The 24,165-nt window shown below is 43.8% G+C and overlaps 2 protein-coding genes across 2 annotated transcripts; one reads left to right on the top strand and one right to left on the bottom strand.

The window, feature by feature from the left end:
- The first annotated feature begins 562 nt into the window (after positions 1 to 562).
- Positions 563 to 12,717, top strand: fbp2 (fructose-1,6-bisphosphatase 2). Its single transcript, XM_031756552.2, has 7 exons — positions 563 to 801; positions 1,845 to 2,007; positions 3,328 to 3,420; positions 4,195 to 4,335; positions 5,357 to 5,494; positions 8,297 to 8,416; positions 12,300 to 12,717. The coding sequence occupies exons 1-7, from the start codon at positions 629 to 631 to the stop codon at positions 12,483 to 12,485; spliced, it is 1,014 nt and encodes a 337-aa protein (XP_031612412.1). The 5' UTR covers positions 563 to 628; the 3' UTR covers positions 12,486 to 12,717.
- A 758-nt stretch (positions 12,718 to 13,475) lies between these two features.
- ctsla (cathepsin La) lies at positions 13,476 to 17,665 on the bottom strand. The gene is made up of 8 exons (XM_031756569.2): positions 17,532 to 17,665; positions 16,535 to 16,671; positions 16,328 to 16,450; positions 15,977 to 16,129; positions 14,865 to 15,089; positions 14,492 to 14,660; positions 14,205 to 14,322; positions 13,476 to 13,879 (listed from the first exon to the last, which is right to left on the bottom strand). Exons 2-8 carry the CDS (start codon positions 16,661 to 16,663, stop codon positions 13,780 to 13,782), a joined length of 1,017 nt encoding a protein of 338 aa, XP_031612429.1. The 5' UTR covers positions 16,664 to 16,671; positions 17,532 to 17,665; the 3' UTR covers positions 13,476 to 13,779.
- Positions 17,666 to 24,165: the final 6,500 nt, after the last annotated feature.

Below are 24,165 nucleotides of genomic sequence, written 5' to 3'. Positions count from 1 at the left end.
TTCAAGTTGGAGGGTAAAGTTCAAAGATACTTAATCCAGTGGAGTCGACCTTTAAGCCGGGGTCAGCTGAAGCTCAGAGAGCCCGACTGACATTTAAAGCTCACTTGAGCTGCTGTTGTGCTGAAACACGGCTGCAGAATCGAATCTGTGTCCCCGAGCCTGTAACACAAAGACACACAACATCAAACTGAAACAAATACTTCAGCTTATTTTCAGTTTGTAGCAGCTGAAGTATATTAAACCTTTACATTGAAGTCAGCCGTGATTATTTTTGTCTGTATAGAATTTGCTGTAGACCTGCTGTCAGGCTCATGTGAGGTTAAACGTCCCAAAGAGCTGCCACGTTACCCCAGCCTCCAGTGTCTGTTGTCAAACAGCCTGTAAACCTGTTGCCGAAATGAATTAAGGAGCTGATAAAGGTGTTGTGCAGGATTAAACCGTGCCAGTCTGCAGCTGACACCCGACACCATCTCCACGTACACACTTGCTCTTCCACTCGGCTGTGCTCACAAATAGATCCCCTGGCTCGCCTTCACGGCTCTGAGCATGAAAAGGACGAGGCTCATAATGAGGTCGCTCACTCGTAGCTTGCTGCCCAGCGGGAAGGACAGAAGAACCGGGAAACGGCATGTCGGACCAGTCGGCGTTTGAGACGGACGTATGGACCCTGACCCGGTTCGTCATCGAGACGGGGCGCCAGGCTAAAGGGGCGACGGGTGAGCTGACCCAGCTCATCAACGCCATGCTGACGGCCATCAAAGCAATTTCATCTGCTGTGCGTAAGGCAGGCTTGGCCCACCTGTGAGTATCACCTACGTACAGAGACAGTTCAGCATGCGGGGGCAAAGCTGTGCGTGAACTTTGCTGTCGGAGGTCGGGCTCCGTCACAGAGCTGGTGGAGCGACTGGCTGTTTGTGTTCAGTGTAGAAGCCGTCACAGATAAATCACCTCTGATTTCAACACTGCACAATACGTGCAGCAGCGCTGGTATGAACGGAGGCTTTGTGCTGGATAAAGGTCGCACACAGCTTTGTATGATTTCAACACTCTAATCTTGACTTTAATAAAAGATCGTGCAGTGAAAGGACTGAGCTGGGTGGATTGTTAAAATTCTTTGTTTAAGGGCAGGGGTGTCAAACACGCGGCCCTGGAGCCAAAACCAGCCCATCCGAGGGTCCAAGTTGGTCCGCTTGATGACTTTGCAAAGTGTGAATAGAGCAGCGATATTAAGATCTGGACAAATGGCTCAAATCATAAAAGCATAAAATCATTAAGTTTTTTAATAAACCTGTTGGTGTGAAGTCACAGATCAGCTGGTCCAACTGACTGTGGAAACATTTATTTAAACAAAGCTCGTTTTTCTTACGACATCACCATCTGTAAATGGATAGCTTATTAAATGCAAAACTGCCCATGCATGTCATATTGTGCAGGCGTGTCAGTGGTGGAGCCCGCCTCAGATCGACGTGGGGTCGCAGGCGTGACCCTGACGGCCTGCCTTAGAGTTTAGTTTGTCTGGTTTTCTTTGAGCTGCAGACGGAGCTCAGCACCGCCGTGCTGTACAGAAACATGATTGTATCTAACAGAAGACTGCGTGCCAGCCCGTGAAGAAAGCATCATTATCCAGAGAGCTTACATAACCAATCACAGTTCAGCTTTGTTGGCAGTAAATGGAGATAGTTTGCTTCACACGTGATCTCCACTGTGGGGGAAAAGCAATAATGAAGAATTTTTCTGTGACTAACTGAATTTCTCTACTCAGCTGGATGTGAGCAGGTTTTCTCTCAGTCAGGTGTCCTGTGTGTGGGCGTGGCTAACGTGTGGCTGCTGATTGGTCCGTGCAGGCACGGTCTGGCGGGCGCTGTGAACGTGACGGGGGACGATGTAAAGAAGCTGGACGTGCTGTCGAACGACCTGGTCATCAACATGCTGCAGGCCTCCTACAGCACCTGCTGCATGGTGTCTGAGGAGAACAAGGAGCTCATCGTCACCCCCAAGGAGAAGCGGGTAAGCAGCCACCTCACAGCCAGGTGTCTCTGTTCCAGAGGTGAGTCCGTCTTTATCCTTGGATGAACCACATCTGTGGTGATGGGCGTGACCTCTTCCTCTCAGCCAGGACTGGTGTGATACCTCACCACATCTAAGCTGGGGAGATCCAGCTCAGTACGAAGGGGAGATTTTGCACAATGACGCCCGTCCCTCAGCTGAGGAGCCGAGCTGTGGGGCATCAAGCTGTTTTGCAAGCTTCAGGGTTTTCTTTTAATTTGTCACCCATTTTAAATCACAGCACTCAGATTCAATTCAATGAGAACAGCACAGTTTGTTCTGTTAGTTTATATTTCAGTGAGATTTCTCACATTTCAATTGATTTATTATGGCAAAAGAATTTAGTTAGAGTTTTAAATTTAAGGTTGGTGAGTGGTTATACAGGTGGATGTCCACAGTCCAGCATTACAGAGAAAAAAAGAAATGTTCCTTTGTCCATAACTAACTGTATTAATCTCCCACAACATCGCAGGCGGACGAGTGAAACTCCTGAACAACAGTTGTTCTTAATCTGGGATCTGGATGTTTGAATGACTTCCTTACTGTGCATGCATGTTCTGTCTAAGGAGCTCGGAGAGAAAAGCCCTGTGGGAGTGTCCCCAAGAGGGTCATGGACCCCCTGTTGATCCTCTACCTAATCACACGAGCCAAGGTGTGAAAACAGGTGTAGGTCACAATCAGCCAAGGTTTCGGGTGAACCCATTGTGAAGCCTAGCCCCACCCTATCATGTGACTTCCTGAGGTCAAATGGCCCAGGATGTGAGTGGGTGTTAACGCATCTGAGAAGGATCTCAAAACTGGATTATAGATGGCAGACAGTTGGTGTCGTAAGCCCCGCCCTCTGTTTAAAGATGGCGTTCACAGTGGATGTAGATGCTTCCTTCACTCCTCTTTCAAACCATCTGTCTCCTCTGTCTAAAATGTGAACACTGGCATCCTGAAGAGTGACCTTTGACCCTTACATGCACACAGACAGCTGTGTTCTGTACTAATCAAACAAGTCATGTGATCAAATATTTAGGATGGCCCATGTGGGACATGTTTGTTCTTTCAGTACGCTGTACTGTCACAGTAATACTGCACACTGAGTGATAAACACTGTGACTTTATTCTGAAATGAACCAATACCATGATTCCAATCTAACAACTGACACTTTGTTCATTTATTTTCAGTTTAGAACCAGTGAGCGGTTCTAGATGGCTGCACGACTCGTTCACTTTTATTTGGAATATAATTTATTATTATTATCATATTTAAGTATTTAGTGTGTTTCCTCACAGGGGAAGTATGTGGTCTGCTTCGACCCTCTGGACGGCTCCAGTAACATCGACTGCTTGGCGTCCATCGGCACCATATTCGCCATCTACAAACGGGTGAGTCTGAGCTCACAGTCTCACCGAATCATCTGCATCACAAACTTTACATTTTGCTCCTGAGTCCACAGTGTCCACACTGATTTTATTTCTCTTTAAATATTATGATTTCCTGTGTCTCCCACCCCACGCCTTATTATCGGTACCCCGCTACCACTTTTTTAAAAAATCCAGGAAATGATCTCATACGTTGAAGCTGCATCGGTTCAGCCGATCCTGATGAAGGAAGCAGTCTGTAACAGAACCATCTATGTTACTCAAACACACCTCGAGTCTTTAAAGACTTTTTGGATTTTCAGACACTTCAATCATTCAGAAAAAGCTTCACATTTTAAATGTGAAAAGTTTCAGATTTCTTCAGGGTCAAGGTGCAGTAACATCCTGCAGACACAAGAGGGCGCTGCTGCCCAGCCAAACCTGGCTTCTGAGAGCCTCTGATTATTTACGGCTGCAGTCTGCTGAGCTTTTTCAACATTGCGCAACACAAAGCAACAGCTGTAAACAGGCCAGACGCATGTTAGGAAGACAAACCTTTAGGCCTGCGTGAGGTTTATACCATGAAACCTGATGTGATTCATCCACATGTTTTATTCTGAAATGAGTAAAACGTTAATCTGATGTCAGTTTGTGAGTTCTTGGTCTGATGCTACAGTCTTTGTCCAGTGAAGCACTCAGTCTGTTAACAGTTTGCAGATCATCTCTCAGCTCTTGGTGTTAAACATTAAAACTTTTAAACAGGATGCTGCTGTTGTTTTTCCCTGCTGTGACGTTCAGATCTCAGAGGGGGAGCCCACAGACAAAGACGCCCTGCAGCAGGGCAACAACATCGTGTGTGCCGGCTACGCCCTCTACGGCAGCGCCACCCTCGTGGCCCTCAGCACAGGCGCCGGCGTCAACTTCTTCACACTCGATCCTGTGAGTACTTCAGCTGCAGGTTTCCACACCTCCACAGAGCGTCACGGTGACATTACCTGAAGTCTGATGTCTCCTTGTGTCAGTGTTTATCTCATAAACACTCACAGTCGTGCTTTTCCCTTTTCTCTGGTTTATTGTTTCTGCCAAAGAAAGCAGACACGATGCTGTCAGCCATCCCTCGTTGAGGCACATCTGCACAGTGTAATCACAGGACTGTAAACACGTCAATCCTTTTAGATTTGCAGAACGTTTCTGGCACCTCTCTGACTAAATCAGTTCAGAATATCATCTTACTCGTGTCACATTCTGGGTTTCAAAGGTAAAAAAAGAGTCTAAACAAAGTTCACGCACACACCTTTTCATCATTTTTCAGCATCTTGGGTCTTCTTGTCTCAAATATGCAAATTTCCTGATGCTTCCTGTTTTACTTCCTGTCTGTCTGAGCGTTTTTATTACTGTCACCTGATGCCCTCCTGTTTCTTGTTCCTCCTCAGTCTTCAGTGAACACACGAGTCCCGTCTTCCTCTCTGTTTTCCTTCCTGTCAGTGTTTCTGTTTCAGCCAGCGTCCTTCACCCCGTCCTGCTTCGTGTTTTTGTCTTTTGTTGATTTGTTAATAACTTTGATTAATCAGCTTTTCAATAAACTTCACTTTTTCTTTGACATTGAGTTTTTTGGTATTTAAAAACAATTTTTCAGCCTTTTTTAAAAAGTAGGTTTAGTTATGATATAGTTGAATAAATCAGTCTTGATGCAAACAGAAATGTAGGAAAAACCCAGAACGCTGTTTTCAAGAATTTAGTCCAGAAACCTCCAGAGATCTCGATACCTGGAGAGAGTAATATTGTAGTCCTGGGGAGGATTGTTATCGGCACAGTCGTGTATGATGTGGCACCTTGACTTTGTACTTTAAATTTAAAGACCGGCACTCTTCTACCTTGGTGCCGGTTCGCTTCTGCTGATGTTTTTTTATCCTGATCATTTCTATCGTGTCCCCTAAACGTTTAACTGTTTTCTTATCAGGCCGTCGGCGAGTTCATCCTGACTGAGAGGAGCGTGAAGATCAAGCCCAAGGGGAAGATCTACAGTCTGAACGAGGGCTACGCCAAGTACTTTCACCCCTCCATCAATGAATACCTCAAACACAAGAAGTACCCCGAGGTAAGAGCGTGCACGGCGTCCCGCTTACTCAGAGCGCTTTCTGTTTGTGGTTTTAAATGTGATACCTTTAACTGAAGCTGCAGTAGAAATAAGAACTATCGACCCACAGAGCATCTGTTCAGGTCTGCTGGCTCAAAGCTAAATCTAACACTCAAGCAGCTCCTCGCACTCATCATGTGAGTCCTGACGAAGCATCCGCAGGGCTAGATCACATTCACAGGCCGACTCACAGGCACAGAAAACATGTTTGTTGATCAGTCTAGTATTGTGGTACGTGTATACTTCACTGTTAGACACGGTCAATAAAACAATTTCATTTGCTGGTGGGAGAAATTACTTCAACCCTATATGCACGTGCAGTGCATTCTGGGTGATTTACAGTAAAGAGACAATCAATGCATTTGTGTACCGAGTGCAGGTAAAGGTTACCTACGCCCTGAAACATGTGACGGGCAGTCAGCGGAGCGTGACCGGTCGGTCAGGCTGTAGGAAGGAGTGGCAGCTCGGTCAGCTGAGCTGCAGGATGGTGAAACAGCTAATGTGAGTGCACATCCTGTTCCTCAGGAAACTGCAGCTTCTCAACTGGAAACTCTGATGTCCGCACATGCACACTCAGCACTTTGTGAAGCCATTGCTTGTCATCAGCGTCCTCTTCATCAGCCCGGGATTCGCTGATGCTCTCGTTTTCTCATTTCAGTTTCTTTGCCTTTGATTTTTCCCAAAAAGCAAAAAAAGCCTCACATGTACTTTTAGAATAACTGAAAACTCAAATTAAAAGTGATGTATTGTGTCACGTGTGTGACATGACTCTGTAAACCTCGACGCTTCGTGGGTTTGGTTTCAAACAGAAAAAGAAACACAGCAGCTACAGGATGTCCTGAACGTCTCATCACACCAAACTCTAGGAAAACAACCTCTGTGGGATTATGTGTATTAAATGTAAACCTGCCATGACAAACTACCACTCTTACATGTTCACACAGCATAAATCATGTCTCACACACACACACACACACACACACACACACACACACACACACACACACACACACACACACACACACACACACAGATTAAGGTTGGGTATATTCGAGGGTGTTTTTGTATTTTTGTATTTATACTTTGTGAAAGTCCATTCTGCACACGCTGCAGTTCCCATCAGGCCGAGTTTGCGTCACAGCAGATTTTCTACTAACATCTCTTCCTTGAACACTCACTGTCATTCACATTACACTTCACACAGCGCATCATGAGCCAGCACAATCCCTCAGTGACCACAGAGTTACTCACACTCTGTTTCTTTATGAAACAGCAGATCTTCAGTCACAAGGTTAAAGTGGAACGCAGAACTTTCTGAATGCCCCGCAGGGAAGTTTTTTTGTCTCTGCTCCTTTTTTAAACCCGTCAGTTTCTCACCTGCACGAAGGATCATTTACAAATGTAACGTCTGCCTTTGAAAAAGCTTTTTTTGGTTACAGAGGAGCAGCCGTACAGAGTCAGGTGACCAGGATTTCAACACTAAGCAGCTTAAAAAAACAAAACTCGGTTCAACGCGCCCTGATCACTGCTTCCAGATCAGCACCCCTCCTGCTCACGACGTCTCTCTCAGCATTAATATGCTTCAGATCATAAATCATAAGTTCACACGCCACGCCCTCGATAACTTCCCCTCACTCTCTGCTCTCTTTCTTTTTGACTTCCAGTTATCTTATTTTAGGACGTTTCGCTCTAGGTGGACTTTTTTATTCTTTTCTTTTCTTCTTGATCGTGTGTCATGTTTGGGAAGCCCTGCTTTACTTTGCGCGCACACACACACACACACACACACACACACACACACACACACACACACACACACACACACACACCCTCCCTTACGGGACGTGACTCAGCAGGCACATGACGCTACATCATGTCGTGCCGGTCAGAACACGAACCTCGCTTGGTGGGAACTCCACACACCTTCCACTGCACGCGTCACATGATGTCGTTGTTACAATATAACCTGTTAAACAACAAAGTTCTGGGAAGAAAGTTCACTGAGAAGAATATTTAATCACAGACTTTGACGCTGTGGAGCGTCTGCCTGTCTGTGGGGGTGAATGTTCCAGCTGCTGCAGGAGGACTTTGACCTGCCTGCTGTGCAGCAGCAGAAGGGTCACAATCCCCAATCAAAACAGACGCTGGCTTCATTGACTCTGGTTCACTCATGTCTTTGTGTGCAGACCAGTTTCATTCATACAAAAATCCAATTTAATGTGTTCTTGTGTAAAAACCAGACATTCAGAAGCTGTTTCAGTTTTACAAAATATGAAATGTGATGCAAATGTTTTTGTCCAAAGTCATTTCATATCAGACGTTACTTGCAGGTCAGTTTTTAAAATGCACTCGTAGTGTTAAAGCTGGAGTGTTGAGCTCAGGTTTGCCACACCGGGCCACGGTGAGATGCTGGTCACATGACGCTGTTGCTATGCAGCTCTTTGTTTTTAAATGGTTGTAATATCTGTAATATACAGGTTTTTTGTTAGGGCTGTTTTCACCTGACAGTGACCACAGGAAGTAGATAAACTAACGCTTTACATCCAAGAATTAGCCAACAGAAAATACCAGTCTAAAACTGGGAAAACTGGAGTTTTTATTTGGGAATGTCTAATTTAAAGGTCACAAAATCTCTGCGAATGCTAATGGAATCTGTGTGTGTTTTTTAATTTTTTTTCTTAAAATAAACCAAAATTTAATTGTGGAGCATAGAAAATGTGACATTTAGTTTAGTGACATTTAAAATGAATTTCTCTGCTGCAGGATGGCAGTTCGCCCTACGGAGCGCGATACGTGGGCTCGATGGTCTCAGACATTCACCGCACCATCGCCTACGGAGGGATCTTCATGTATCCGGCCAATGAGAAGAGCCCAAAGGGAAAGGTAACCACTGAGAAGACTGCAGCTGTTCAATGGGGACTTGTTGTGCTTTTGAGTGGCTTTGCATGATTTACCAATCAGAATAATGCTTATTTATCTTACACTGGGCCTTGGTGTAGCAGGTGTGCCTGACATGAAAGTGACATCGACTCTCACTGACATCACGCAGAGCCCAGAAGAGGAAAAAAAAGTTTTCAGAGCAGTCTGAGGTCTGAGGTTTTGGCTCACGGGGATTTCTTGCTTATACACTGAACTCATTATCTGAATCTTTGGCTGTGTTTAGTATCAGCGCACATCGATGTAACGGTGTGAAGAGCAAAGCAGGTCCCCTTTAATGGGTTCACTCCACAAAAAAAGAAACAAACGTGTGTTTCAGTCATGAAGCCATTTAAATTTGTTTTAACTCCAAAAGTTTGATTTAAGTTTTTGCTCCAAAATGAAGTGCATGGACTGTGACGTGTGACTCGGTAACAAACACCGCCGTGGATGTGTCAGGGGACTAATCCAAGGCTGTCCTGAGATAAAGCTCAGAGGCAGCAGAGACTGGTGGTAAAGAAAAACCACAAACCTCACACGTCAGTGTGCATCCAGGCAGCTTCCCTCTGTGAGTGCTTCAAACACAACATCTGTCATATTTCCACCATTATTTCCTGGGAAACAAGAGCTACAGCTGCTGAGGGACAGTTTCAGAAACAACAGCAAATAATAATTCTCAACATCTGATTAACAAGATAAGATGTAAACTGAATACAGGGGAAATTACAGGCACCAGGCAGCTGTGAACAAACCTGTGCACATCTGGACTGCAGTGAAGACGGGAATATGAAACTCAGACTTTCTAGTTTCAGCGCGTAGTCACGAGCTGTTCGTTCACTGCGAGGTGTTATTATTGAAATACTGACGAAGAGCATTTAAAAGTAACCTGGAAACAAAAACACTTTCACGTTTTGGCCAAATTTAGGGTGTTTTTTTAATGCTTAACAAAAGCACCACGTAAACTCCCAAACATGTCCACCATCAGAAAATTAAAAAGTTTTTCACAAACAGGTGTCTGAATTCTAATCTGACTGATTTATATAGCTGAAAGTTACAAATATACAAATATATATAACATTGGATCAGATACTCCAGCAGAGAGCTTTTAGTGGGGATAAAACACGCGTGCCGCGTGCACGCGTGCCATAGCTCTCCAATAAAGACACTCTATACGACCTTTGGAGGTGGAGTTCTGACAATCACCAGGTGTGTGAATCTGCACAGCAGTTTTATTGCCCCACAAATCGAGCAAATGCCCCACGTTCTGGTTTTTCATAAGTCAGCGCTGTGGGACAGACGCCTTTCCAAAGCTCAGCCGTGAAGAAAGAGGAGAAGGCTTTCTTAAAGGTCGAGTGGCGGTTGAAGGGTCACAAGTCAGACACGGTTTATGTGGATTTGATGGACACAAGAAAAGGAAATGCAGCCACAATAAAAACTAAGAAACTACTCCACTTCCCAATTCTGAGAGAATTTTCTTCCTTTTTTCTTGTTGTCATTTTTTAATATTGCCAGGAATCGGCCCACTACGTGTGAGAGTCAAAGAAAGACGCGTGTCTCAGAAAGAGATGAGTATCCGGGCTTTAAGTCTGACGTCATTATTTCCGGGTCACTGCTGCCCTTCACTATTCCCTCTCCCACCTGGAAAATAATGACTTCTACATCAGGGTACTTTTTGTTGATTACAGCTCCGCCTTCAATACTGTCATCCCACACAAACTCACTCACAAGCTGGCAACACTCGGCCTGCAGCCCACCCTCTGTGACCGGCTACAGGACTTTTTGACTGGCAGGCCCCAGTCCGTCAGGACCAGCAACAGGACTTCAGCCGGCATTATTACAAACACTGGCATCCCACAAGGTTGTGTCCTCAGCCACATCCTCTACACCCTGTACACCCACGACTGTGTCGCCTCCAACAAAGATAACATCATTTTACAGTTCGCTGACGACACCGCAGTGATCGGTCGCATCACTGGAGGAGACGAAGCGCCTTACAGGAGAGAGCTGGCCGGTCTGGTGTCATGGTGTGAGGACAACAACCTCACCCTCAATACTGATAAGACAAAGGAGATGATAGTGGACACGAGGAAGAAGAGGAGGCCTCACCCACCCCTGTTTATCCGGGGCCTTGAAGTGGAGAGGGTGAGCAGCTTTAGGTACCTGGGTGTCTTCATCTCTGAGGACCTCACCTGGACACTGAACACCACATGGCTGGTCAAGAAGGCTCAGCAGCGGCTGTATTTCCTGAGGAGGCTGAGGAAATTTGGTATGTCAGACAAGATCCTCAGCAGCTTCTACAGCTGCACTGTGGAGAGCACACTGACCAGCTGCATCACTGCATGATACGGCAGCACTACTGCGATGGACCGCAAACGCCTGCAGAGAGTGATAACAACTGCAGAGAAGATCATCAGGACTCCGCTGCCCTCTCTGCAGAGCATCTACAGAGTCCAGAGGAGAGCTGCCTCCATTCTCGAAGACCCCACACACCCCCAACACGGACTGTTCACACTTCTGCCCTCGGGGCGGAGGTTCAGAAGTGTGAAATCCAGAAAATACAGACTCAACAACTCCTTCTTCCCCACTGCCATCAGACTCTTAAACAGCTGACCCATTTTTGAACAGTAATAATAATATTTTTTGCACATCAGGTCATCTCACATATTAAGCCAGCATATTAAGCTATAGCTTTTTTGCACACATCTCTGTTTCAAATCTCCATATTTTGTCCCCTTTTCTGTCCTCATTTATTTATTTGTACTATTTGTATTTATATGTTCTATTTCTATTGTATATATCAATCGGCATCTGTGGGTGGACAGCAAAGAAAGAATTTCATTGCACAGAGAAATGCCTTTTCTCTTGTGTCACATGACAATAAACACTTTGAATCTTGAATATGAGGTTAGTCATTAACATACTGCTGCATAGGCTGGACTACATCGTAAGATTGTAAAAAATAAGCTTTAAAACATGCTGCCGATGAACAGTGGTAATAAAAAATGAGAGGCCGACAGTGATCACTGACTTTTTTTAGGGGCTTGTTCAGGTTAAATAGAAAGAAAGCATTAACGCTTATTAAAAACACAACAGCCTTACTAGACAGAGTAGTTTGGACCCGGGAGCAGGGTTCATACTCATCATTTAACAAATGGATAGGATGATAACAGACAGAACAGCCGCTGGAATAACAGTAATAAGGTTTTATCCACAGTGCCTGTCACCTGTGTGTGCTCATTAAGTGAGATTATTAGTGCCTCTGATTATTAGTCTGTCGTATTCTGTTTTTGGGTGTCCAGTGTCACAGTGAGTGAGTCTGTCCTCTGATCGGATGATCGCCTGCGACATGTTTGTGGTCATCTGTAAACTGTAGCTACACAAACAGCAGCTGCTCTCCACAAACCTGCACAGCTCCTGGTTGTATCTAAATCTTTAAAATGTTGGACCACGATGAAGCCCAATCATTTAACAGGCCCAACAGCTCGTGGATATCTTTACTCAATCAACTCGAATGAATTCAGTCAAGTTAAATAGATGAAAATGCTGTAAAAACAGATTTCTCCTGATCGAACTGCCGTTACAGTAACATTAATATACATTTTTATTATCATGAATGTGACTCTCAAAACTGGAAACGTGCTGTTGTGAGCCTCGACAGCCTTCGCAGAGTCTTAGTTCGCTGTGAGGTCGTTATCGGTCTCAGAGTGAATATTTACCCTCTTTAGAAATGATTCAGTGGTTCAGATTCCAGCAGTGACCGTGTGACCTTTAGCTGAAAGCAGATGAGCTGCTGATCTTTTCAATATTAACTCAAGTACGTGTGTGCTTTTTTTTTAACTTCTCCTCGAAGCTGCGGCTGCTTTACGAGTGCAACCCCATCGCCTTCATCATCGAGCAGGCCGGCGGCCTCGCCACCTCCGGCACTCAGAGGATACTGGACGTTCAGCCCGAATCGCTCCACCAGCGGGTGCCCTTTGTCGTCGGCTCACCCGATGACGTCAACGAGTACCTGTCCTTCGTCAAGAAGTTCTCATAAAGCTGCGGGAGCTTCGATTGGCTCGACTTAAAGAACATGAAGATTCTTAAAATGTGGTTTTCTCTGTCGTGACCTGATGTTTTCTGCTTTAATGGTAACAGGAAGATATTCATTTGGTATCTTTACATTCTCAGCTAAAAGTTCAGTTTAACCTTATATAAGATTTATTGATTTATGAATGTACCAGAGTTCGCTCATATATGCTTCATAAAAACAAAGAAATATGACACCAGAAAGAATCCAACGTCTCAGTTTGTGTTTTTGACTCTTTTAAAATTTATTTTTAGCAAAAATCTTCCGACTGTTGCCATGTGATCAGAGGGACATGATTTTTGGGGTTTCCTCTGCATGATTGCAGGGCTTTTAGCCTCCAGTATGCTCCAGCTGCAGAGGCCACTGTGGTTATTTGGTGTTATATAAATTAAATTAAATTAAATTGAAAAGTGAGAATTCAAATATCTTTAACAGTTGGGCTTAAAATACCATGAACCAATACGACAGTAATCAGTTGTTGTTGTTGTTTTAAATCTACAGCTATCACAATAATGTTGTTAGCATGAATGTTAACTGAAGTTTTATGCTTTTTAACATCTGGGGAAAGCATTATGTAAGCAGTATTTACTGGGTCATGTTTCCCTAGTTTCCTTCTCACTCGGCACCTTTGTTGATCAGAAATCCATGAGATCCCAGCACCAGGCGTCAGGAGCACGGCTGTGGAGTGAGCTCATTAGCCTCATTGCTTTACATTTTATAACCAGCATATAGGTTAAGAAGCACAGAGCTTTGTTATTAATCTGCATCGCTAACACACTTCACCAGCTTTGAAATGTTAAGTATGAAGTTTCATTTACCTTAAATACAAACTTCCTAGAGGAATATTGTGACTTCTGCAGGGACAGAGTTTAAATGTTGATGTCAGTTTGATTCATAATCAGATGAGGAAAGCGCTCGGGGTGAAACACGTCTCTAAAAACAGTCCTGAGACCAGACTAGTGTTTTAAAACTTTAATTGATCACAGTAAAAGTAGAAAAATCATTTACAATGACCATAGCAAGTGGTGATGATCACTTACCAAGTAGCATACACATATTTACAGAGAATAAAACGATGAGCTAATTTTTTTCCTGACAACATGAAGTAGCAGAAAACAAAAACGGGCAATTTCCCTAAAATCAGTGTTATTGATGGTGAAACATCAGAATCTCCTGCGTGTCTCACACTGACTGCAGCGTCGTCCCTCCTGTCCAGAATATTAGAATAAAAAGACTACGGTGCTACGAGGTGGAGCAGGCCTCACACCAGAGGGTAGCTGGCTGCTGTCGCAATACCACAGTGGTTCTGTCGGTCTTTGGCCATGTAGACGTAGCCTTTGTCTCCCCACTTTTCACTCCAGCTGCAGAAAGATAAGAAAACAAAAGTCAGGAGGTGACTCTCGATTGGTTTTGGTTCCTTTGTATCGTCGTGTCTGCATCACAAAGGGCCTGAAACTGGCCTACAGTCAAGTCCTATTTACATTAGAACGACTCTCATACATATCAGAAGAGAGTTTTACACCAGGCTGAGAAGTCTGTGACATTTAGGAGCTTTAACACCAACTGGAAGTGAAATTCATCAGCATTGAAAGGAAGAAGTGAAACTACTCTTGTTGAGTGGATTTTACACACTTGAAAGAGAGCGCTGAAGGCCGAGTACGCTGTAGCTGTGAAACCCTGACTGACCTGTTCTTGACGATCCAGTACTTCTTGCCGTCCACATCTTCTCCCTCGAAGCCGTAGCCCACCAACAGCACGCCGTGGTCCAGCTCCTCGCTGCTGCACTCTGGCTCATAGTAGATTCCTGAAATTTAAAGCCACGAGTTAAACCTGCAGCTCAGTTTGAGCATGAAACCATCAACATGACGCAGGAAGATATCTTCAAATCAAGCAGTTACTCTCCTCCTGCCTGTGCATTTTATAATCAAACTGTTTAAGTTAAAAATGTGTTCTCATAAAGGCCAAGCACCGACCTGACTGGTAAAACTGGAAAGACTCGTGGCCGGCATCAATGGCGACTGAAATGGGTCCAACAGCAGTGACAGCCTTCATCAGAGCATGCTCGCTGCCGCTCTTAATGTCCACGAACCCGGTGTCATTGACAGCGTTGTACCTGGGGTCGTAATGGCATTTCTGGTCGTCCTGAAAGAGGGAAGGTGGTGATGAGTGAGGATAACACTGAGCTCTGAATCAACAGTGGTTAGCTCTTTTCATTTAACTCAGATGGATTAAATGGTCAGTCAGTGACTCAATTATGCTAACAGTAGACAAGTAAACTGCTGACAGGTCAGTAAAAGACAAATTACTTCTTTGTATTTGTATTGAGGACACATGAGAGATACGTACGGTTCCCAGGTAAGGGTAGGACTCCTCAGAGTCCAGGCCCTGGTTGTCCTTGACGTACTGGAAGGCCTGGTCCATCAGACCTCCGTTGCAGCCCTCGTTACCCTCGGGTCTGGAGCATTCCACCAGGTTCTGCTCGCTCAGCTGCACCATCTTGCCGGTCTTCCTGAACTGTTGACCCTCCAGAGCTCCGGTGGCACTGAAAGCCCAGCAAGAGCCACACTGACCCTGAGGAGAGCAGGCAGGAGGTGGGTTAACACGCGATGATGGTGAAGAAATGAAATCGTACAACGTGAGAGTTTTGTGGCTGTAATTTTCTACATAAACCTCAGAGCAAACGCAGAGGGGACTAATTGAACTACAGAAAATAAACCAAGATGTTTATGCTTTATTGTGCACCATCAACCCTGTGGCTCCTGTATCTGGTTATTGAAGTTCAATTCCTGTCTGGCTCCTCTCAGCCACCCTGATCTGAACGTATACACCCGCTTGCTGCACCTTGGCCTTGTTTACAGTGAGCTGGCTCCACCTGTTTGACAACACCGAGTGAAAAATGTATGCCGAGGGGCGGAGAGAACAGGCTGTGCACTCATGGAAGGAGGGAGGGGGGGGCAGTGGTGTGAGTGCAGTAAAGAGATAAGATGACTGCTTGCAGGGTATTTATTATCTTGCAATGCAAAACATTTACAGTAATGCCCTTCACCACTATAGGAGCACATTTGGAACAATGCACATGACATCAGGCTTAATGCAAACAGCTGATGTAATGAGGTGTCTGTATCTCCAGCAATGCAAATCCTGAAGAGCCAGTGTGGAATTTTACTGAAGGAAAAAAGACCACACTGTGGTCATGAAACCTGCAGGTTGTGCAGGATGACTCAAAACTCATCTGAAGGCATTTATGAGCCAGCCACATGGACACCTGATGATGCACGAGTTTGGTTTGTTACAACCACACGAGGCGTCACCTGAAAAAGCCTCCTCCTGCTTCCTACTCACAGCCTGATCAAGTCTACAGTTTACGTCCCGTCTGTATAAAACCAAGGAAGCTCCACGTTAACTATGCATGTGCTCCCAGAGGGCCTCGAGCAACCAAGAAGAAAAACAGCTGTTACCTGGTCCTTAACGGGAGTCACGTAGCCCTTGTCCCTCCAGTCCAGAGAACGAGGGGCCTCCAGGAAGTTGGGCTCCAAGAACAGGGACCCCTTCACCTTTCTCTCTGCTTTGTGCTTGTAGCCGTTCATGAGCTGCCTGAACTCCTCGTTGGTCTGTGGGAACAATGTTAGGAATGTAAATAACAAAGTGACAAGATGGTCCGTGCTGCACTTTGCAACTTCTATATCACCTTTATTTTTGCACGAGTCATGTTTCCAGTGACATCTGCCTCATTCAGCTTTCCAAAGGTTTAAAAGAGCCCTGATAAGTTTTACCATACAAGCGTGTGCGTGTGCAAACCACTGGCTCACCATGTCTCCAAAGTGGTTCATGCCCAGGCGGTAGGTGTGTTTGCCCATGGAGTGGTCCAGATTGTGCAGCTCGATCTTCTTCAAGTTCTTCTCCCACACCATCCTCCTCCAGCCCTCCTCCTTCTGCAGAGACAAAACTCAGTCAGGCCTCCTCTGCTGGACAGAACAGCACCAGGTTTTACAGACAGTAGAAGAACAATGCATCACCTCGTGGTATTTTTTAGTGTGCCAGCTCTTCCACAGGTTCCAGTGCTCATCCAGCTGTGGGTCCAGGTGGGGGGCTGAGAGGACCGAGCTCAGGCCAACGGCCAGTACAGCCAGCAGCAGCTTCATCATGGCTCCTACTGCAAAACAAGAAAACAGCGTCAGGATCAGATTTCAGAGGCGTGTTTCTGAAGAACTCAGTCCTGGAGGTCTTCACAGAAACACGGTTACTCAACACAATACTTCTCTTCTTACTTATCACGGTGACTAATACAGATCTTCGCAATTAAGTAGTAAAACACATTCCCGACAGCGCAGTCATATCCCGGCCCACCCGGGCCAAATGTGGGGCAACAGTTAGGCCAAACACACATCAGGAGCCCGCTGGATCCACGGAATAAAATAATAATCAAAGTGTATCAAAGAAAACCGATGCTGCCGATTTCCTCATCGCCATTTTCCTGCACATTCCCGAGCGGAAACGAGGCCAGATCCCAACAATGAGCAGAGCCTGCTTGTGTTTGTGCAGAGTCACGGGATCGGCTGTCCCGGCGCAGAGCCAAGAAACCGGGCCGACACCGAAACTACCACCAGGAAACCGAAAAGAAAACCAAAACTCGACCAGCATCCGGCCAGAAACACCACCTGATCCACAGGGCGCCGGGGTCCCGGCTTTTCTTAATCTATTTAACGCCAAGAGGCGAAAAAGCAACGATGGCTGCTACCGAAGCACAAGCCGCAGACCACCGCACACACACAGCCGAACGAAATACAACCGTTAGATGTGATGGAAACAACAGCGAAAATACTGATTATCATGGCTAAAAAATAATTGTATTAAAAAAATGCTAAATTAAAATTTTTTAAAAGGACACTGGTACGATGTTTATGCTAGGTTTAAAAGGCGAAAAAAAAAATCCCACAAATAATTCTGATTAAACTTCCTGTCTCTTAAACGTAATCGTCAGAACTGAAAACGAGATTTAAAAACTTCACTTACTCTAAAAATTCTCGACGCTGAAAGTGAAGAAAAATAACCTTCTGCAGTAACGCTGCGCTAAACTTTATAAAGGCTGGACGAACACCCCAGCTGCTCCGAGGCAGCCCTGTGATTGGTCCGCTCTTGTTTGCTCCTAGGCCCCGCCCAGGAGCCTGATGTCATCATGGTAGCACGTGATTGCCCCCCTCACCAGTTCTGTGGGTAGCTGTTGTTGTTGTCGATAGTTTTCCAGATAATTTTAAAAAGACTTGATTTAATCAGCGTGTGTTTGTTTTAACCTGTTTTTCAAGAGAGCCTCTGATTTATCCCAATGCTGCTCAATACCCCTGATTACAAGAGAGAAGCATTCAGGAACGAAAACACCCAAAAGTACATCCAGCAAACTGTTAGTAATAACGATATCTTCTGTGTGTTACTGAAAACACGTCTGCTTTTGTACTTTTATATTTCTGTGGTGTGTGGGGGACTTTTTAAAAAGTTAAACTTGTAAATATATATACTGTTACTGAAAGTGAGTGGATAAACTGAAGTGAAACCCCCACAGAGAACCAGGCCTGCAGGTTTTTTGCTGTAATTTGATGTTTAACCAGAGGAGGAAATTAGAGAAGGGCTTCCAGATTCACCTGAAGACATGTCGTTTTCTTTGTGTGAAACTGTGACTGCAAAAATAAATAAGTATGGACAACAAACACCCACAGAAGGCCTCTCGGTGAGTTTAAAAGTTGCACCACAGCAGGAGCCTGAGATGGGGAGTAAGCACTTCCACCTGAATGTTTGTTACTGGGTCATTAAAGAGATTTGTAAGGAAAAAAAGTGGGGAATCTTTAGTTATAGACAGTGGTCGTGTTTGTTTTTTGTTTTTTTTAAATTTTCTTTCAGTGCCACCGGTTAGCATCAAATTTAAGGTTCACTTCAATAACTTTGCTGAAAAAAACAGTTTTAGGTTTATTATTTAATAAAAATAAGAGATGATAATGATAGATGGAGAAGAGTAGATCATATATGATTATATCATTTACTCTGTAAAATGAAGACGCGTGCACTCTACCATTGTTTCCAAACTATACTTTGTGTGATCCTTCAGGTGTTAGACTGTAACAGCCTGACAACGACTGCATTAACATACAGAACAGCAGAGACGGGCCTGCATGAATATACATGAACACTGACCCTGAGTCAATCAGGGTCAGCGTCATGTGATTGATAAGACTGAGGGACTCTGAACAGGCAGAGCTGTTCCTCTGTGATAGTCTGACCTCAGGAATTACATCACGACATTTAGATTTATTTTACAACCTCTGCAGGTTCAGATTTAAAATGCAGGATAACACGTAAACTGTGATGCACTAATATATTACATTACAATATATTTCAAACACAGAGTGTGGAAATGTACACATCTGCCCGCTGTGGCAGGTCTGTGTGAATAAGGGAGCGACTAAAAGTAGCTTCACATGATAATGCATCAGTAACATGACATGGGGTAATAATGCAACACAGAAATGAGAAGTTTTGGGATGCTTTCATTTGATTTTGCAGGCTGAAATGCTGCACTTCATCATAACAAAACTGCTGCACAAACAGCTGAAGTTCACTTTGGATTCTGGAGGTTTTGCTGGTGTGTCTGTGGTGTGATTTCTGCACGTGTGTTCCTCTTAATACCTGGACTCTTACTGGCTGCAGCTCAGATGAGTTCAATTTATTTTCCCGTGTCCAGAATCCACCCTCACGTGACGTGGCAAAAAACGCTGCCATGAACAAGCTGCTACACAGAAACTCAACAACTTTATAATTTAGGACCTCTGAGATCTTTTGTGCAGCCCATGAACATGAAGATGGATGTTTGGGCCTGAAAAGTGACGCTAAAGCAGAAGTTGCATGTAGTTTGATAACAGTTGTTTCTCTTTCTTTACTTCAAACCCAGTAAACGGGTGAACGCTGGTCGGAGTGTTTTGCTGCCTTTGAGCAGAGCCAGGTTTCATTTCTCCTGCTGGTTTCGCTCCTTAAGCTGTGATATGGATTTGGTTTCATGTTACCTACATTACTGCAGCAGGATGCTTTTGAACTGCATTTCCCCAAACTGGTTTCAGCTCACTGAGTCTAAAACACCCAGTTTAATACCAGCAATGCTCATCAAACACAGAGTATAGACAGCCAGCAGCAGACACATCAGCAGTGATTCATCCACATCTGCCCCTCTGTGCGTGTCATGCATCTGTGTGGTCACATATAGGAAGCGGTTAAGTTAGCGCAGCATCGTTCTTTACTGTACAGCAGTCTAAAAAAACACTGTGTCCTTCCTTGCATGTGTCTCTGCTGCTGAGCACAGCAGGCATATGACTGAATGTGTTGCTCAAGCAGAAGCACGCATGACAACGACTGGCCGAGTGTTTTCTGTGTGGTCATCCACCAAAAGCTTCTCAGAGAAATCTGTCAGACGTGATAACTGCCAGCGTGTTTCTGTCTGAACTTTATCAGCAGCTGTTTCCAACAAGTTTATCAAAGAAATGTGCTTTAAATCAATCAGGCATGCTGCAGGGTAGCACACACACTGCTGGCTTATGAACTCATTTTCCTTCATGGGTCACATGCAGCACAGTCTGAGCCATCATATGGGCTGGACCAGCAAAGAAGCTAAAAAAGAATCAACACAACTCCAAATGTTTCTGTGTCATAAGAATATTTCAGATTCATGTGTCACCCTCTTACAAAACCATGAAAAATCAAAGATGTTTCACAAATTTGGCCAGTTTGGGTGAAGCAAGTTTAGATTTCTACATATTTTATAATATCCACAAAAACTGATGAGCACAGTAGCAAAGTCAGTAGATGGAAGTTAAAAAGCTTTTTACACTTTGAATTAAATAGTTTCAGCTTTGAAACACATTTGAACATGAAGCTAACTGTAACATAAGAAAGATTTCATTTTTTAAGTCATGTCATGTACTGGTGCAAAAATGAAACTATGTTTAAAGTTCCCAAGACTAAAAAACTCATTATGCAGAATCATCGTATTATTGCCTCATGATGGTTTTATCATTGTGTACAGATTTTAATACTGCAGCTGAAGACGCAGCACTTTGTGAACTGTAAATGTTTCTGTCATCGAGTCGTCACATTCCTCTGATTAGGACGTTTAATCAGCTCAAACACTCCAGCAGGTTATCAGCTGCTGCGCGTCTTCCTACCCTGAAACAAAGGTTAACACACAGGCAGTGATCAACACAACAGGCCCATCATCAGTGATACTGATGACTGTCAGTGACTGGGTCTGTTCACAGAGTCATTCTAAAGTCTGCAGTCGTCCAGGAATCACTGGAGCTGCTAACAGCCTCATTACACACACAAACACTGAAGTACTCACACAAATATTTCACCAAACAAGAGTGAAGTCAAAGCAGCAAAGAGCCGAATGTAGAAATGTAACAATTTAAATATTCCAAACTTTTAAACTATTAGAATGAGATAAATTAATTTGTTATAATTTATTAAAATAAAATAAAATGACTCTTAGGATCAAAAATGGTGATTAAATTTGATAAAGTCAAAAAACAGTCAGATGAAAGTGTGTCCACAGCGTGACGTGAAGCGTGCACGGTCACGACCAACCACTAACAGCAGAGGTCACATGACTGTTTGCATAGAGGCGTAAATATTTGCTTTCTTAACATAACTTTTATTTTTATTTATTTAATTATTGGCGTTTATGTTGCTTCACTTTTTAATTTGAGTCATAATTAATATTTTTTTTAAGACATTTTCATTTCTGTTCATTTTTGTTCTTTGTGTTTACATTGTTTTATGTTTGTCCCATTTTATCCTGAAAGGAAATAAGAACGTGTTACAGAATTATGATGATTTTTAACCACATTTGTTCGTTTAGGTGTCTGTTACTCAAACGTATTTTCTTCCAAATCACAAAAACAGGTTTCTGGAGGTTAACACAGACTTTATTTCACCTTCACAGTTTTCACTGCTCATCTTAAAATGTTTTAATTTGTTCACGTGAAGCAGAAATCTTGAAATGCATTAACTTGTGTGAGTCCGGTGCCAGGAAGTGGACTTATAGAATAAACTTCCATATTAAATAAGTTTGTAGAAGTTAACTGTTCCCAGATTTGTTTATTTGGACTTTATTTACTCCGTCTGTGAAAGAATTAGCGACGCATCGGTGTCACACAGGCCCGGTTGGACCACCATCATATTTATGGATGGTGATCATCAGAGTTATTGAAGTTTTGTTTTTAGTTTGTTTCCAGTGTTTTCTTTCAGATTTACTTCCTGAGCTTTTTGTTTATGCAAACATAAAACACGGTCAGAGGTTCTTAGCGACGCGTCCCTGTGTCGATTGATCACGTCTGTAAACAGAAAGCACAGATTACGCCTCTAATAAGTCAATGTTTTGAAGTGATGTGACGACGGTGGCGATCATGTCGTTATCTTGTTATGAAAACCCCTTAAAACGAGATTTATCGTCTGATTTTGACCAGAACAGGACGATGAATATTTAGTGGATTAAGGAAGTGCACTGCATGTATGTAATGAAGCGTATGGCGTCAGCTGATGCTTCTCTTGTTTCCAACAAACTTCCCTTTGGCTTTGCTGACAGGAATGAAACCAGTTTGTCTATACGTGAAGTCTTTACCATCACATCCTCAGCACAGTCACATGTCACGCTGGGTTTCATGCGCTCCTGACTGTGTGGAGGTAAACAACATGTTAAGCTGACTTTTACAGTCCCACACAGACTCCACAGAAGAGCAGCTGCTTTTCTCTTTTTATAAAGGACGTCAGACACAAACACATGAGAAAAGACGCTACGGGACTATAAGACAAAAGACAAATCATGGAGACGGGCAAGACCGGAGGAAGTGGAAACACAGCAAATACAGTGAGGGTCAGAGGTTTTTGGGCCTGAAGAAGTGATCAGAGTGCAGACCTTCAGTTGTAACTCAGAGTTTTACAAACACAGACTGGTTTGGATGGTTTCTTTCAGTCATGTGACTGACTTGGCCATTGCACTGTCCCATTTGTTTACCTGGAGAAACTGTTGGTTTGCTGTTTGCAGTGAGCTTTGGGTCATTATTGATTAGAGTTCTTCACAGCAAATCAGTTTTGCAACACTTGGCTGAATCTGAGCGGAGAGCGTAGCTCTGTACATTTCTGTCAACAATCACGTCATTGATAAACGCCGGTGACCCATGACCTTCGGCAGCCACACATGGCATAACATTCCTCCACCATGTTTGACAGATAAAGCTGTAATCAGATCATGGATTCAATGAATTTCCTTTTTTCCCTGACCCTTGTGGCCCGTATGGATGTTTTCTGGCAAAGTTTGTATTTTTGACTGTAATCAGATGTTTGCACCTTGCTGTAAACTCTGTGTTTCCACTCAGGAAGCGTCTTCTTACACCACCTGCCTCACAACAGTGTTGTTTTTCTTAACCATGAAATAATTCTGTCATCTTCTGTCTCTGTCGGGGTTTCTGCTGTTTATGATCTGACCCGTGTATCAGTCAGACTGTTGATTTGATCGTTGCTAAAGGTTTCTCAGTCTCTCTCACAGGTTTAGTTTGGATTTTCAGTCTCACTCAGTTGCATCGACGTCCCTTTGGATCTCTTTTTGAAACCTGGATTTAGCTGCAGATCTTTTATCTGGACATTATGTCAAAGAACTGTTCGTCAGACACTTGTTCAACCACTTTTGAGGCCCTGAAAATGTGAGATTATGTTTTAAAATGACTGTAATGTCCATTTTTAATGCAATGTTTTGCAAAAAACCTTTGAATTAAAGTTAAAATCAAATTGAGTGTGCTGTTGTACAAAGTAAAAATAGAATCATGTCACTGTCCAAAAACATGTGGCCCTAACTGTACATGAGGTGCAGTTAGAAAAACGTTCACTGAGTAAACTTTGTATATGTGTTAATGTATTCTTTGAGCACTTCCATAATGTGTTAGCAGAAGCCAGATCAATAAGAATCAAAGTATTGATATTAAATGTGCTAAAGAAGCATTTTGCAGGTACTGGCCGTCCCAACCAGCACAGACCCTGTAAACCCTCGGCACACATTCCCAGATCAAACAATCCTGCTGTTGCTCAGAATCAGGTGACAGGTTCAGAAACATTTTCAACAGCTCGACTTCTTCTCTAGAACAAATATTTCTTAACGACAAGTTTCCAATCGTGTGCGAGTCTCTGTGGGTGAACTAATGTGACATTCCTGCTGCTGAAGCTCCACAATGAGCCCAGAGGAGTGGAAACAACACGGTGTGGAATCTGGAGAGGAGCCGGCCTCTGTCTGCAGCCCTGAATTCACAGCAATATCCAAATCTTTCTGATCCACATTTATCCCAGAAGGCTGATTCAGTTCGTCTGGTGTTTCAGTGCAGAAATATTTCATCATTCAATCAAGTGACTGACTGCAGGTTTCCCTAAACTTATAAACAGTACGTTTGCTTAATGACCAAAACTATCACCAGTGACTCACAACGAGCCGTGAGACTGAAAAAGTCACTCTGCTGAGTGACAAAACGATTCTCCCACTCAGAGTGATACAGGATGAACTTTCTGGAACTACATGTGTGATCACCATCACGACGTGTCTACATTAAGTTTGTCAAGTAATCCT

The sequence above is a fragment of the Oreochromis aureus genome, linkage group 12 (genome assembly GCF_013358895.1).
Source record: "Oreochromis aureus strain Israel breed Guangdong linkage group 12, ZZ_aureus, whole genome shotgun sequence".
Taxonomy (NCBI): domain Eukaryota; kingdom Metazoa; phylum Chordata; class Actinopteri; order Cichliformes; family Cichlidae; genus Oreochromis; species Oreochromis aureus.
This window is presented reverse-complemented; position numbering and strand designations above follow the sequence as displayed.